Source organism: Ornithodoros turicata, chromosome 10, assembly GCF_037126465.1.
Source record: "Ornithodoros turicata isolate Travis chromosome 10, ASM3712646v1, whole genome shotgun sequence".
Taxonomy (NCBI): domain Eukaryota; kingdom Metazoa; phylum Arthropoda; class Arachnida; order Ixodida; family Argasidae; genus Ornithodoros; species Ornithodoros turicata.
Window position 1 is genome coordinate 13,798,887 of NC_088210.1, and position 16,201 is coordinate 13,815,087.

Below are 16,201 nucleotides of genomic sequence, written 5' to 3' on the forward strand. Positions count from 1 at the left end.
TGTGGCATGTTCATTCTTCTGGCATTATTTATTTACCATCAGGGCCCGCATCCTGGAGAGGTGGCCCAGATAGTGGGCTTATGTCGGCAACGCGCGCTCTACCATACGAATGCAGTCGGAGTCTCTGGCTCTTGTCTGTTCCGGTGTCTTAAGTGTCCTTGCGAAGACAACAGCCAGAGATTGTCCACGACAGCGAATCGCAGGTGATTGAGAAATGTTCTAGGTGGCGTTTCCCGTATCGTTTTGCATGACTTTTGCACAGCTTACTCATGACTGATGCTAATTACGGTGCCGTTACTGAGGTCTGAAATCCCAGATGAAACAGATGTAGTGGCAGATGTTATCCGCGATCGCTTCTGTAGTCATGGCTCCTGCTGCTGCAGTTTCAACCACGTGTAGCTTACCGCCTGTGGCTATCTCGCATTTCTCGCATAACTTGGTACGAATCGATCATATACAACTCACAGTTTCAAAGGACAAGCATTGGGAACGAGTCTGTGGACTCCTAAACATGAAATAACCCTTTCCGATCCTAAAAGCGAAGAAGTCGCTGCTCCGTACATGGTGGGTGGTGGTGGTGAAAGGGCTTGCCGTTGTCGGCCTCACGTATGTGGGCAACGTCACGACTAACGCCCTGGGGAAATGTGCGTCCTGGGCCGACTTCTAGGGGAACTGTGCTGACATGTCTGAAGGCGTCTGAGGAAAACCCAGGAAAACCCCCAGACAGCACAGCCGGCACCGGGATTCGAACCCGGGTACCTCCCAGTCTCGACGTGACATGGCCAGCACGCTGCTCCGTACATTTTTACTGAGTGTCCAGTTAATTTCTGCAATCATCGCTTTGTAGACGACCCAAAACAGCATAGTTCGACCAGGGTGTGCCTTCTTCGCTGAAGCCGTGATGGCCGAGACTATGTCGGCAACCTTCGTGGTGGAGTTATCACGTCATATGAAGGATACCGATAACATCTTCGCGGCAGTCCAAGGGGTGATGCTGAGAGGGGAACAGAGCTGGTATAGGGCGTCCCTTCTTGACCGCGAAATGAGGTCGGTCGGAAATTTGCGCGGCTCTAAACGATTATTTGCGCACCTTTTTTTTTTAAAGAGCTGTTACCAATGCAATGGGGAATTGTTTTTTTAATGGTTTCGGGTATGTTGTGCCTGGGCTGTCTATTTTTGGAAAGACAACGTTATCTTGACTTGGTAAAATTTCAACTTGAATTCAGAAATCTCAAATTCCTGCGAAAGAAAAGCAAAAGTTCCCAGAAGATGAAAATATTGACATTAAATATTCGCATTAAACATATTCCGCCCCCCCCCAATCTATTTTCTCTCTCTTTTTCTTCTTTTTTTTTGTTGAGGACAAGTCGATTTTTTTTATAGGAATGTATAAAACGTCAGCGGGAACTCCCTCTAGATAGTTACTCATAGGGGCGTATCGATTCCACATAGTTCCGTATAGCCCAGCCCAATCTCCATTCGTTAATCACGGCCACCGCGTGAGTGAGGGAGAGAAAGGTGCCTTTGATGTGGTCCCTAAAAGAAGGAGAAGAAAATACATGTGTGAAGTTGCGTCTGTTCACTTGCTCCTGGACCGTATTTAGAGAAGCATGTAGCTGGCTGATTAACCGTCACCAGAGCTCCGGCACTATCGAGCGACATGCCGTGCACGCTCACACGCGACCATCATTTTATTGGAAGAAGAAGAAGAAGACCTTCTGCCGCGCGCATTCCCAAACATTAGTGCGGTTCGCCCCGTCTGAATTCGGCCACTTGCCATCAAGTCCGCGTAGCCCGAAGCCGAATGCCTGGAAGCATGGCCTCGCAGCCGCCGCCGTCCCCTGGGCCGGCGACGGGTCCTTGTGTTCCGGTTCTTCCCGACTTGAATGAAGAGGGCTACGGCTACCAACAGCGGGTCTCCTTTGGCGACACCCGCGAGGAAGAGTTCAGGGGTGACGAAATCCTGAACCCCAAGAGGAACCTGCGCTTTGAGCGCGACAGCCGTGTTCAGAAGAATTCAAGCAGACGAACGCAAAGTCGACAAGTCGAGTGCATAGGAGGACACTCGCTCCAAGCCCCAACTTGCAGAGAGAGAAGTATGACTCGCTCCCGCTATTGGGTGGCGGAAGTCGACCGTAAGTGCAACCATCCAGAATGGATCCAGCGCCATTCTTCGCAAGCAATACGACAATACCAGAAGTACTATACTCGGCACGAGCCTGCTATTGGTCAGCCGCCTGTCATGAGGTTACCCTCTCCTCAACAACCTGGGCACCAACTATTGTGGTCTTCCAAGTGGGCAAGTCGCGGGCGTTCTCCTCCCCAGTCTCCATTACCGCTGGTCGAACACAAGTGGCAATCACCTGAGGGGTTGCCGAAGCCTAGGAGACGGTCTCGTACCAGTTCCCGGAGGCGCCGGCGATCTAGATCATCCAGGCGACGTTCCAGATCACGTTCATCAAAGCGATGCCGCAGAAGATCACTGTCGTACAGTTCGAGCAGCTCTGAATATTCATCTTCGGATGATTATTCATACGGACGTAGACCCAAAAGCACTCGCAGACGACCTCCCGAACCGTGCGATGCTGATCCACCTACACCACCTCCAATGGACCCAGGCAGACCGATGTATGCTAGTCCATTACGTGGACGTTGGAAACGGGCAGGATCTTACCCATTTCGGAAAGCACGTTCCTACGACATAAGCCCTCCCAAGGTCCCATGCTACATAGAAGGCACTGGCTGTCGTACCGCGTCTCAAGTGCAAATGCCCGTCGTCGTGGAATCAGAACTTACGCTTGTACCTCAGAATCCAGACACAGTTGCTCAGACAGTGCCACCACTCACTGCAGCCTCAGTGCAGTGTGTCATGCGAAATTCTTTGCCCCAACCAGCACAGCCGCAAGTTATACAGCCACAACCACCCCAATTTCCTTCAATGACACTAGGGTCTCTGTCCACTTCTGCTCTCCCTGTGGTACAGCCATCTTCCATATCTCTTTCACAACTGCCAACGCCTGCGACACTGATATATTCCCAGTCACTGCCCTTAACACCGTACGTGTCTTCTGCACCCCTGGTCGGTAGCGCTGCATGGGATCCAAGCCTGTATCCGAATACGCCATCAAGTTGTACATTTCCCACGGATGATACGCCGGTCAGGGTGTCCGTGGACACTCAGCCGTCATCTTCAAGTTACATGTCTTCAGGTCAAAGACCCATGGGCCTGTATACAAAACAGTCCAGTGACCCCTGGTGGTCACCCTATGGGTACATGAAGAGGATGAACCAACAAGGCAGCCTTGCAGTAACGTTCATCTTACTTGTTGGCATTGTAGCTTGCGTTGTAGCGATCCCCAGTCGCTTCGGAGATGGGCGGCCACACATCCTACGCGCGTCGGTCGGCGAGGTGGATGATGACTCTCACGTCATTCACGGTCCATGGACTAACCAAACGGGAGCTGGAACTCTTACGGAGCCTTGCGGACTTTGTCGGACGTTAGAATGCCGAAGAGAAGGCTTGTTCCTCAAAAGTCTCGTTGACAATGCGGGAGCTTGCACGAATTTCTACGATTATGTTTGCGCGCGCACCTGGAAGAAGGTTCACAACGAAGGATTGTCGTCCGCTGACCTTATGGTGAGGGACGTCGAGTCGTCCATTATTAGCTTCATCAAGGCCGGCAACGTGAAAGACAGAATAGCAGAAGGAGCCATAGTGTTATGGAAAGAGTGCATGGATGTTGACACGATCAGAAAACTCGACATGAAGCCTTTTACAACAGTTCTCAACAAAGTTGGGTTGGATGGTTGGCCATACGGGCTTGCTGCTAATGTCTCGGGGAGAAATGTTTGGAATGTGTCTGGAGCATTGATGCGTCTAGTCAGTCTGAGCACTCTTCTAGCTTTCGTCGTTGAACCGATCTTCGCGTACAACTCAGCTCTGGTAACTATTCGGAAACGCCCCGTGCAGACATCTACTGCCTATTTCCACGACAATGACACGATCGACGAGTTACTTCAAAGAATCAAAAAAGGACTACGCCTTCTGCATCCACAGAGCGAAATGGATGAAATTGTCAGCGACACCCTGACATTTCTAAGAACTATTTCTAAACTGACGTGACAAAGTGGATATCAACAATCCAACTGAATTTCAAACTTTCATATCGCCCGCTTTACGGGGCTTTGTGCTGTTGTGTTGTATATCCCCCCACCCCATATTGTAATGTCCGATTGGGCCTTTAAGGTATATTAAATGAAATGAAATGAAAATGAAAAAAATGGCTTCGAAGACATGCCTTCCCATCGATAAACACATAACCACTTCACTAATGTGTAAAATAATACGGACGGCTGCATCAGAATATCTGTGCAGAAAGCTCCTGCGGGAAAAGTAATTCTAACTCGTATTCACAGGTGGTGCCCCGTCAGCGAAATAGAAGAGGGCACAACAGCTGATTCATCTTATTAATACAAGGTGGAAGAAAACTGTACATACGCACGAATATATTTCAGCAGATTTCTCCACAGTCTCTTCATTTTACTTCATTAATCCATGAAAGGAAAATGTATGGCTATATACTATATGGTAATATGGTTATGGTTCGAAATACCACATTTGTGCTATTTCTGTATGTGATTTCCTAACAACTGTGTCATTTTTACGACCATTCATATCTTGTCGTACGAATGGGTTATTTGGTATATTCTAAGTTTTTTTGTTCTTTTCTCTCATGTTTGCAAATTGCAAATCTTCGCTTGCTTCATTGTTGCAAAGAGCCACTCAATCACAGCAGCACAGCAAGCGTAACTATTTCTGTATTGCCACACTTTTCTTTATTGCAATCCAGAGTCATATTGACGTCTTTCGGGTTTTTCTTTTTTCTTTTATTTTCGAGAAAGCCTAGTGAACACGAGAAGCTCGACTCGGAAGACAGAAGCGTAATCGAGATTTTAACGCTGTTACATGTCCTTGTAATGGTACGTAACCTACCCTTTCACATGTGTGGCTAGGCTGGTTGTGAACGCATGTACTTGACCCCCCCACAGTGGCGTAGCCACGGGGAGGCTAGGGGGGGCTCGAGCCCCCCCTACCTGCCACGGACCGACCCACACAAATCGTGCAAATCCGAGAAACATAATATATGTGGGGGGGGGGGACCACTGTGACGATCGCGAAAGTTCTTGCAGTTCATGGCGTCTATCTAAGAAGCACTCTTGAATGGTTTTCAAAGTATGAGCTTTTCAAAATACTTCCAATCTCGTGACACCACCTTATTGGTCATGACAGCCTATACATGTAATCGTACTGTGAACGTCTAAATCAACTATTTTCGTTCCTTTTTTTAATCCTCAGTTTGCAGTGTGCACAAGTGTGTGTGTGTTGTCGACACAGGATCAGTGGTGGGGGGGGGGAGAGTTTTCGTATCGAGCCCCCCCTACCTTGGAGGTTTGGCTACGCCACTGCCCCCCCCCCCCCAGTACCCCTCCCGTATTACCAATGGGCCTGACGGTAACTAAATAAATGCGGGATAACTACAAATCAAGAATGTTTTTTTTCCTTATCAAATTCGGTGCGCAACTGCGTCAAAGTGGTCTTAATGCGTGAACGTTAATCTCTTCCGCGTTGCCACTGCACTTGTGCATAATGCGAGGACTATTCTCAATTTCCCTGCCTGGCGTTATCGTCTCCAGAGTAGCATTTCCTCATCGGATCCATGGTCGCATTCTGGTGGCAGTTGAACGCCCTGTGGCATGAAATACCGTGCGACAGAACTACAGGTTAACCAACTTAAGACCTCCACGCCTGAACATTCGGGATGTTGTGTACTTCGCATCGTAAATTTGATGCTTTACACTGGTGCAGTAGATGTGGAACAGTTGTTCAGCGGAACAGTTGTTCTTTGGCGTTCTCCAAACGGTAGTGTTGAAAGATCTTGTTAATATCGTACGAATACCGTCCGTGAAAATGTGATGGACCTTGATGATGGCGGCATGTTCGAAAACGTCACTAGCCGTAATGGACGGCCTTTTGTCCTGGCCTTTTGTTTGTTTGGGTCCTGGACTGGAGCGATTCGAGAAAGGTACGGCTCCTCAAAGCAGTTACGGACATTCGCCAACTTCCGAACTGTAGGCTGTCGCAAAACATTGTCGTGTTTTGAAGAGTCCACGACCTCAAGTAGACATCTTGCAAGTTGTACTCCCACATGCGGTATGTGGAAATAGAGGAAGAGCATCGTCGCATCCTTTGCGGTGCCCGCCACAGACAGTGGTAGGAAAAGCATATTGCGTTCTTCGTCATATCTGCAGTCCTGGTCAAACACGGAACCCATCCAGAAGTCTTCCTCGTTGGTGGCTCTACCTTTGATGGATTCGTTGAAGGTATTTTGCCTATTTGCGGATAGGAGACAAGAACTTGTATTGGAGTGAAGCATGGATGAGATGCTTCTGGACGCGTGTGGTTGTATACAATCCATTGTGGAAAGAACGATTTGGTCCGCGTTCTTGACAATTGCTTGACGACGTGGGCCTTTGTGCTGGCATCCATCCAGTGCAGATCTCGTACGGAGCAGATGACGTTGTGCTTTATGTCGTGGGCTCAGCCAGTGGAAAAGGCAACACGAAGGTGACGCATCCTGGAGAGGTAGCCCAAGTACCATACGAACGCGGTCGTGGTCTGTGGCTCTTACCTGTTCAGGCGATAAGTGTTCTTGCGGCGACAACAGCCAAATATTGTCCACGACAGCGAATCCCAGGTAATTGGGAACTACTGCAATTACATTTTCTTTTTTTGTTGTTGTCTTTCTTCTAGTATTTAGCTTAATTTTTGTTGTTGTTGAGATGTGTTTTTTTACATTTCCCTGGTACTTAATATGTTACGATATTCACCTCAGATGAGAATGTGCACGAATTGGAGTTACAGCATTCGCAGGCGCGCGCACCTGGATAAACAGCAATAAAAAGAGACCATGCCTGTGCTAAAATAGATCAGAGTAATAGATCAAACAAAACATGGCAAGTGTGGACAAGATGAAATCTCAAAGGGGGAAGCTGGGAAGCTGCCCAACTTGGAGTCTCAGCGACCATTCTGGGAACAAAATGGTACCTGTGAGGCTCCAGCTGGAACTTCTGGAACCATCTGAGACCAGAGTGGTACCACTGATGTCACCAAAGTGGAACCAGCCACCCCACTTGGGAATCCAGCTGGGACCATCCACATTCAACTGGAACCATTCCGGGACCATCAAACATCCAACTGGAACCAGTCCAGATTCAACTGGAACCATTCTGGGACCAGTCCAGATTTTCGCCTGGGTTCTACGTGGCGTTTCCCGCATCATTTTGCATAACTTTCGTACAGCTTTCTCATGGCGGATGTTGCTTACGGTGCCGTTACTGAATTGTAAAACCCCAGATAAAGCGGATGTAGTGGCACTTTAATGTTATCCGCGATCGCTGATGTAGTCATGGCTCCTCCTGCTGCACTTTGACTCACGTGTAGCGTACTGCCTGTGGCTTTCTCGTATTACAAATTGGATCACAAACGCACAACTTATAACAGATTCAACCCATTTCCAATATTTATGGGATGAATCGGTTCTATATACGATTCACAGTTTCAGAGGACAATAATTGGGAACGAGTCTGTGGACTTCTTCTTCTTCTTCTTCTTATCCCCAGGAAGATGGCCGCGATCCGCAAGGGAGATTGGCCAGGGGTAATTCATGATGACGTGAGTGTGATAGTGACACTAAGGGCTAGAACCCACCAGCTCCCGTGGCTCAGTGGTTAGCGTGCTGGCCATGTCACGTCGAGACTGGGAGGTACCCGGGTTCGAATCCCGGTGCCAGCTGTGCTGTCTGGGGTTTTACCTGGGTTTTCCTCAGACGCTTTGAGACATATGTCGGCACAGTTCACTTAGAAGTCGGCCCAGGACGCACATTCCCCCAGGGCGTGAGTCGTGACGTTGCCCACATACGTGAGGCCGACAACGGCAAGCCCTATCACCACCACCAGGGCTAGAACCGGTTGGAGCCGGCAACGAATGAAATGAGATTATCTGCGATGACGGGATTTTATTTTCCGGTATGGGACGCACCGAACGAGAGTAATGCGCGTAATGAGAGAGGCACGCTGAACCCTAGCAGTGGAAGGGTGAGGAACGGTAGGCGAAGGCGGCGGTATGTACTACAGTCGAGAACGCAATGTTGGAGGGTTTCGACGTGACCGCATTCAGGACACCCTGGGGAAGGTTGCACCCCACCTTGATGGAGGTAAAAGTTAAGCGGGAGGGCAAGACACCGAAGACGCGTCAGACAGACTTCTGCACGTCGAGAGCGGCGATAGCTCGGGTTCCAAGCGAAAGAGAGGACTCCTAAACATGAAATAACCCTTTCCGGTCCTAAAGACGAAGAAGTCGCTGCTCCGAATATTATTACTGAGTGTCCAGTTAATTTCTGCAACCATCGCTTTGTAGGCGACCCAAAACAGCATGGTTCGACCAGGGTGTGCCTTCTTCGCTGGAGCCGTGACGGCTGAGACTACGTGGTCCGCCGTCGTGGAGATATCACGTCGCATGAAGGATACCGATAAGAGTTCTTCCCGGCAGCCAAAAGGGTGATGCTGAGAGAGGAACAGAGCTGATATAGGGCGACTGTCCCTTCCTGACCGCGAAATGAGATCGGCTGGCAATTTGCGCGGCTATAAACGAATATTTTTTTTTAAAGAGCTGTTACCAATGCAATGGGAAATTGTTTTTTTAATGGTTTCGGGTATGTTCTACTTGGGCTGTCTATTTTTGGCACGACAACGTTACCTTCACTTGGTAAAATTTTGACTTGAATTCAGATATCTCAAATTGTTGCGAAAGGGAGCTAATTAAAGTAATCCTATGTTCGTGCCAAAAGTTCCCCGAAGACGAAAATATTGACCCCATCTTTTTTTTCTGCGTAGACAAGTTGATTTGTTAATAGGAATTTATACAAGGTCAGCGGGAACGCCCTCTATATAGTTACTCATAGGGGCGTACTCATTCTACATAGTTCCGTACAGCCCAGCCCAGTCTCCATTCGTGAATCATGGCCATCGCGTGCCTGAGAGAGAGAGAGAGAGGAAGGTGCCTTTCATATGGTCCCTAAAACACGTTCCGATAAGCTCAAATAGAAAATACACGTCTCGAGTTACGACTGTTCACATGCCCCTGCACCTGTATTAAGAGAAGCATGTAGCCGTCACCAGAGCTCCGACCCAATCGGGCGACATCCCGTGCACGCTCACACGCGAACTTCCGCCGCGCGCATTCCCAAGCGTGACTGCGGTTCGCTTTGTCTGAATTCGGCCACTTGCCACCACGCCCGCGTAGCCCCAAGCCCAATGTCCTGAAGCTAGGGAGAAGCATGGCTTCGCAGCCGCCGCCGTCCCCTGGACCGGCAAGGGGTCCTTGTTTTCGGGTTCCTCCCGACTCGAAGGAAGAGGGCTACCGTTACCAACAGCGGGTCTCCATTGGCGACACTCACGAGGAACAGTTCTGGGGTAACGAAATCCTGAACCCCAAGAGGAACCTGCGCTTTGAGCGCGACAGCCATGCTCAGGAGTATTCAAGCCGACGAATTCAAAGTCAAGTCGAGCGCATGGGAGAGCGCCCTGTCCAAGCCTCAACTTTCACAGAGGGACGTACGGCTCGCTCCCATTACCAGTTGGCGGAAATTGACCGTACCTTCAATGATTCAGAATGGATCCAGCGCCGCTCTTCGCAAGCGATACAACAATACCAGCAGTACCATACTCTGCACCAGCGGCTTCAGCAGGAAGGCGGAAGATGCAGCTCGCTTGGTGAAGTGGTTCGAATGCAGGCCATTCCTCCTGGTACACCTGCCGTAGAGGCAGTTCAAATGACATCCGATTGCTTCGGGACGGTGGACGACGCAGAGCGCGTTAACGTCTCTGCAAACCTAACACGTGGTCGCAGTGGTGTGCAGGCTGGCGCTATCCAGCGACCTGCATTCTTTCCTGGCTTGGGCGATGGAATGGGAGTTGCTGTCCAACGTCCTGAGCTTAGTGGGTTAACTTCAAGCTGCACTGCTCTGGAATGTATCACTGGGATGTATCAAGACACAATTCAGAAGACCCGTGAGTTGTCCATCGGAGATACGTTGCGTCTGATACCTGCTGTAAATGGGGACGTCGTTACCGCGTACGTGGTTGATATAATCGCAGAGGGAGCGGAGTTTGACGACGATCGGAAAAAGAAAAAGAAGAAGAAAAAGAAGAAGAAGAAAAAGAAAAAGAAAAAGAAGAAGAAAAAGAAGAAGAAGAAGAAGTCTAAGAAGAAGAAAAAGAAGAAAAAGTCGAAGAAGAAGAAGAAGTCCAAGAAGAAAAAGAAGAAAACGAAGTCAAAGAAATCTAAAAAGGAAAAGCCGAAGAAGAAAGGGGAAGCAACAGCAGGCAAAACTAGCAGCCCGGCAACTGCCACACCGTCTTCAGGGAGCACGCCGAGCACTACTACAACCAGTGTGCCGAAGCCAACTGAAAAAATCGGAGACGTGAAGTTCGATGCAAGCACTGCTCCACCAAAGCGAGAATTGAAAGTGCTGATCTCGAGGCCGTCAGTGACCAACATTGCTCCTGCCCCGATGCCCCCAGCAGTTTGGACACGGACATCGATCACGAGATTGCCACCCACCATCTCCCAGGTAAGCTCGCTGTCACTCAAACATCAAATTTTTGACGTGACGAGGCGGATGCGTCGTTGAGCACTGCCTGCGACAGCTAAGTTAGTTTTTTAAGTTGGAAGCGGTTTGTAACGCACGGTGGTGCTTAGCAGTGAGCACGCTTCCTCCAGCAAGAAAGCACGGAGGGAAGGCGGTCTCTTTTTAAATTGGTGCACTTCGCCGTCAAAGCTAATAAACTTTATCCCTGCAGACCTCGCAGTGTAACAACTGCGGTACCATCGTTCCTATGACGCCTGCTATTGGTGAGCCGCCTGTCATGAGGTTATCCTCTCCTCAACAACTCTGGCAACAACCATCGTGGTCTTCCAGGTGGAGAAGTCGTGGGCGCTCTCCTCCCCAGTCTCCATTACCACTGGTCGAAGACGAGTGGCCATCACCTGAGGGGTCGCCAGAGCCTACGAGGCGGTCTCGTACCAGTTCCCGGAGGCGCCGGCGATCTAGATCATCCAGGCGACGTTCTAGATCACGTTCATCAAAGCGACGCCGCAGAAGGTCAGAGTCCTACAGTTCGAGCAGCTCTGAATCCTCGGATGATTATTCACGCCGACGTAGACGCAGGAGCAGGCGGAGACGCCCTCCCGAACCGTACGAAGCTGGACGTTGGGAACGGGCAGGATCTTACCCATTTCGGGAAGCACGTTCCTACGATATAAGCCCACAGGTCCCCTGCTACACAGAAAGCACTGGATGCCGTACCGCGTCTCAAGTGCAAATGCCAGTCGTCGTCGAATCTGAACTTACGCTTGTACCCCAGAATCCACTTCAAGACATACCTGCTCAGACAGTGGCACCACCCACTGCAGCCTCAGTACTGTGTGTCGTACGAAATTCTTTGCCGCAAGCAGCACAGCCACAAATTATACAACCACCCCAGATTCCTTCAGTGACACTATCGACTCTGGCCTCTTCTGCTCTCCCTGTCGTACAGCCTTCTCGCGTAGCTCTTGCACAACTGTCAATACCTGCGACACCGATATATTCCCAACAACTTCCGATAACTCCGTACGCGTCTTCTGCACCCCCGGTCGGTAGTGGTGCGTGGAATCCAAGTCTGTATCCGAATGCGACGTCAAGTTGTACAATTTCCACGGATGACACGTCGGTCAAGGTGTCCGTAGACTCTCAGCTGTCATCTTCAAGTTACATGTCTTCAGGTCCTGGATCCATGGGCCTGTATACAAAACAGTCCAGTGGCACCTGGTGGTCACCCTATGGGTACATGAAGAGGATGAACCAACAAGGCAGCCTTGCAGTTACCTTCATCTTACTTGTTGGCATTGTAGCATGCATTGTAGCTATCCTCACTCGCTTCGGCGGTGGGCGGCCACAAAATCTACGCCAGTCGGCCGTCGAGGTGGATGATGCCTCTCACGTGATTCACGGTCCGTGGACAAACCAAACGGGAGGCGGAACTCTTACGGAACCTTACGGACTCTGTCAGACATTAGAATGCCGAAGAGAAGGCTTGTTTCTCAAAAGTCTTGTCGACAACGCAGAAGCCTGCACGAATTTCTACGATTATGTGTGCGCGCGCACTTGGCAGAAGGTTCACAACGAAGGATTGTCGTCCGCTGACCTTATGGTGAAGGACGTCGAGTCGTCCATTATTAGTTTCATCAAGGCCGGCAGCGTGAAAGACAGAATATCAGAAGGAGCCAGAGTTTTATGGAAAGAGTGCATGGACGTTGACAGGATCAGAACACTCGGCAAGAAGCCCTTTACAACAGTTCTCAACAAAGTTGGGTTGGATGGTTGGCCATACGGGCTTGCTGCTAATGTCTCAGGAAAAAATGTTTGGAATGTGTCTGGAGCAGTGATGCGTCTACTCAGTCTGAGCACTTTTCTAACCTTCGTCGTTGAACCAATCGCCGCCAACAACACAGCTCCGGTAACTATTCGGAAAGGTCCCCTACAGAAATCTACTGCCTATTTCCACGACAATGACACGATCGACGAGTTCCTTCAAAGAATAAAAAAAAGACTAAGCCTTATGGATCCACAGAGCGAAATGGATGAAATTGCCAGTGACATCTTGGCATTTTTAAGAACTATTTCCAAACTGAGTGACTTTGAACGTGAGAAAGTGGCTATCGAAAATCCAACTGAATTTGAAACTTTCATATCGTCCGCTTTATCCGGCATTTTAGATCTCGGTAATGGCACCGTCATCAACATCCGCCACGGAGGAGCTGTGCATGAGTTATACCAGACGATACAGTCGATGCAACCCAGAGCAGTTCTTAATTACTTGGGCTACGCTGTAGTGGACAATCTCTGGCTGTTCTCCCCGCAAGGACATTTATCACCGGAACAGATAAGAGCCAGAGAGCACGACTGCATCCGCATGGTTGAGCGGGCATTGCCGACACAGGTCCACTACCTAGGCTCCTTGTCCACGAAGCATCAACTGGATGTAGTTTTTTTCGCTGATTTAGCCCACAATATAAAGCACCAGGTCATCAACTCGATACGAAATCTGTCCTGGATGGATACCGGCACAAAAACTCGCGCCGTCCAACAATTGTCAAGTACACGGGTCAAACCCTTCTTTCCGCAATGGATGATGTACAACCACAAGCGTCCACAAGCATCTCGTCCAAGCCTCACTCCACTGGAAGGTCTTGCCTCTTATCAGTCAATAATGCAGAACACCTTCGAAGAATCCGTTAGAGCTCGAGACATCAAGGACGACGACCTCTGGATGGGATCAGTGTTTGACCAGGACTGCACATATGACGAAGAACGCAACGTGCTTTTCCTACCACTGTCTATGGCGAACACAACAAAGGGTACGACGAAACTCTTCCTCTATTTCCACATACCACATGTGGGGGTAAAACTTGCAAGGTGCCTTCTTGAGGCCGTAGGCTCTTCACAATACACAAATGTTTGGCCACAGACCACTGTTCGAAAATTCGCGAATGTCCGCCAGTGCTTCGAGGGACCTAACCCTTCTGGCACCGTCCTAGTCCAGGACCCCAGTCAAAGGCCGTCAATTACTGCCGGTGACGTTTACGAGCACGCCGGCATCGTTCAAGCCCATAATGTTTTCACGAGCGGAATTCGTCAGCTTAGCAAGAACTTCCAGGACTATCGATTCGAGAATGCCAGAGACTTGTCCACGGAACAACTGTTCTACATCTACTACACCAGTGGAAGGTGTCATGTTCAAGGTGCAAAGTACGAAACATCCGGAATATCCCGGCAAGAAAATTCGAGGCTTGTGAACCTTGTTCTGTCGCACGACAGCTTGTTCCACAAAGCCTTCAACTGTCGTCAGAATGCCACCATGAATCCGATGAAGCAATGCCACTTCTGGACGCGCTAACAGCGGCGGTAAAAGTAGGCTTGGTGTAGTGCAAAAAAGGCGTCACTATGCACAATGCAGCGGCAGTGAAATTCTCATCGGTCAGCACTAGAATAGCGTTCACACACTGCACGGGTATTAACGCAATTTCGCATCGGAATGAGAATAAACTTCGGTGGCATGTTCATTCTTCTGACATTATTTATTTACCATCAGGGCCCGATGATATCGCAGGGGGTTGGAGTGCAATGAACCAGGTGCGCCATAAGAGCCCGTGCATATTTCCAGTACATCAACGTCAAAAAGAGAATCGTGTATAGCAATAAAATAGCTACATGCAGCTGTAATTACAAGTATTATGCAGTTATGGCTATAATTACAACAGTCGTGGGCAGTGCATTTTTCCCACTGTGCTCCTCCTGCAAGATGTGTCAGCATCCTGCTGCGGGCTTCGTGCAACCTGTGTGGGGTAGATTTTTTGTCTTGTAACCTTTGTCCTGCGTCGGGCGCCGAATCTGAAATAGGGCTATACAGATCAGGATGAGGTTGGAGCGAATTAAACCAACCAAATCTGCATTGGGTGACTCTAGAATCCACTCGTGACAATATAGCCCGGTGAAATTTTAAGTAATTCGGATTAATCCTAAAAACTCCTCTTGGCAGATGTTTTCTTCGGATAACCGTGTTATTGTTCTTGGCCTTCCTTTGTGTCCTGGGTTTCTTCTGACCTCGGATACCGGCCCCGCCCGAACATGATAATGGTCTCAGCGACCTAGCGTTTTCTTCCGGGGTCGTACCGACCACTTTGAGGGTTCACTGCCCGTGTTTTTCCCCAGTCTCTTTCCCTATTTCCTTGGCCTGCATTGACCTAAGCACTAAAATGAGCATCGAACCGAGGTCATACGCAGTGATCTTTTTGGAAGGGCAACTAGTTGCAGTGCTGACGAGAAGATGGGACGCAAAGGAAAGCTGCACGGAGGCTACGTCAAGGAGTACTCTGATTTCGATGAATTCACATCATCCCGAGATCTTAATATAGAGGTTGTCGTATGTAAGCACTGCTATAACAGTGACCACAGTACACGAAAAGGGTGCATTTGGAATTGCGGAACACTTCTGTGTGCGTCGCACGAAATGTATTTTTAAGCTTGTGGTCTTTAGTGTTGCGTTTTCGTTGCACAACCGTGCGTGCGCCGTCAAGTTTTCTCCAAATTTCGGATATTAACTGAGCTGTAAATCATGCACTCCGAAAAACTTCGTTCTTCGAAAAACCAATAAACTCCGAAAAATATCCTCCGGTAAAGCCCAGAAATAAAACCCGGAACCCTACTTGTAACTTAACTCGGTACTTTTACGCCGTGGTAACTTTCACAGGGACTTGTTTCCTTTTCAGGTAACTTTGTCAAAGTAACTTCAACTAAGCTACAAGTTATTTCAATTGTTTTTTTTTCACTCACGTACACTTATTTTCTTGCTTTCTCTCCGGTTCTTTCAAGGAATTTTATGCCATAAAACGTGATATTCAACCAATACGGTATTCTATTCAGAAAGTAAGAACAGCTGCCATTGAAATGAAGCTGAACCATTGTACGCCCACCGGGACTAAGGTGCAGAGCGTTCGAATTGTTGGGCATAAACGAAAACGATCTAAGCGTGTTGCACTCCCCCGCAGGCAGCTCAACGTTAAACTCAACTGCTCACACGCCCAGCAGCTGCGTAGTGCTATTTTGTGTCCGAAGTAACTTGGAAGTAACTCGTTCTTGTTTCTAAGGAACTGCGAGTTACATTTCAGGCTGAACTTGGATACTACCTTAGTTACATTTTTCATACGGTAACTTAACTCGTAACGAGTTCTTTTTGATGGTAACTTCTCTATCTATGCTAATTAGTGTGTCACATGTGAGAGGTAATATCAGGTTCCGGCGACGTCTTGCTCCTCGTTCCTACATCTTACTCCCTCGACAGAGAACCATGCAGTTCACAGCAGATCATCCTTCACTGTACTGAAAAGTGCTGGGAAATGACCGACGGCGTACCATTGAACTTCATTGCAAAAGGCTATCGCCAATTTCTCAAGAGAAAAGGAAGAAAGCGGTCTTTTGGTAGATAGGAGTATCTCAGAGTCCCATTCGCAGGCCAGCACGCTCCCCGCTGAAAAGAGGGC

At 49.0% G+C, this 16,201-nt stretch overlaps 1 protein-coding gene across 1 annotated transcript; it reads left to right on the forward strand.

Annotated features, from left to right (window-relative positions):
• Nucleotides 1-9,244: 9,244 nt before the first annotated feature.
• Nucleotides 9,245-14,224, forward strand: LOC135370456 (uncharacterized). The gene is made up of 2 exons (XM_064604200.1): nt 9,245-10,691; nt 10,921-14,224. The coding sequence occupies exons 1-2, from the start codon at nt 9,396-9,398 to the stop codon at nt 14,056-14,058; spliced, it is 4,434 nt and encodes a 1,477-aa protein (XP_064460270.1). The 5' UTR covers nt 9,245-9,395; the 3' UTR covers nt 14,059-14,224.
• Nucleotides 14,225-16,201: the final 1,977 nt, after the last annotated feature.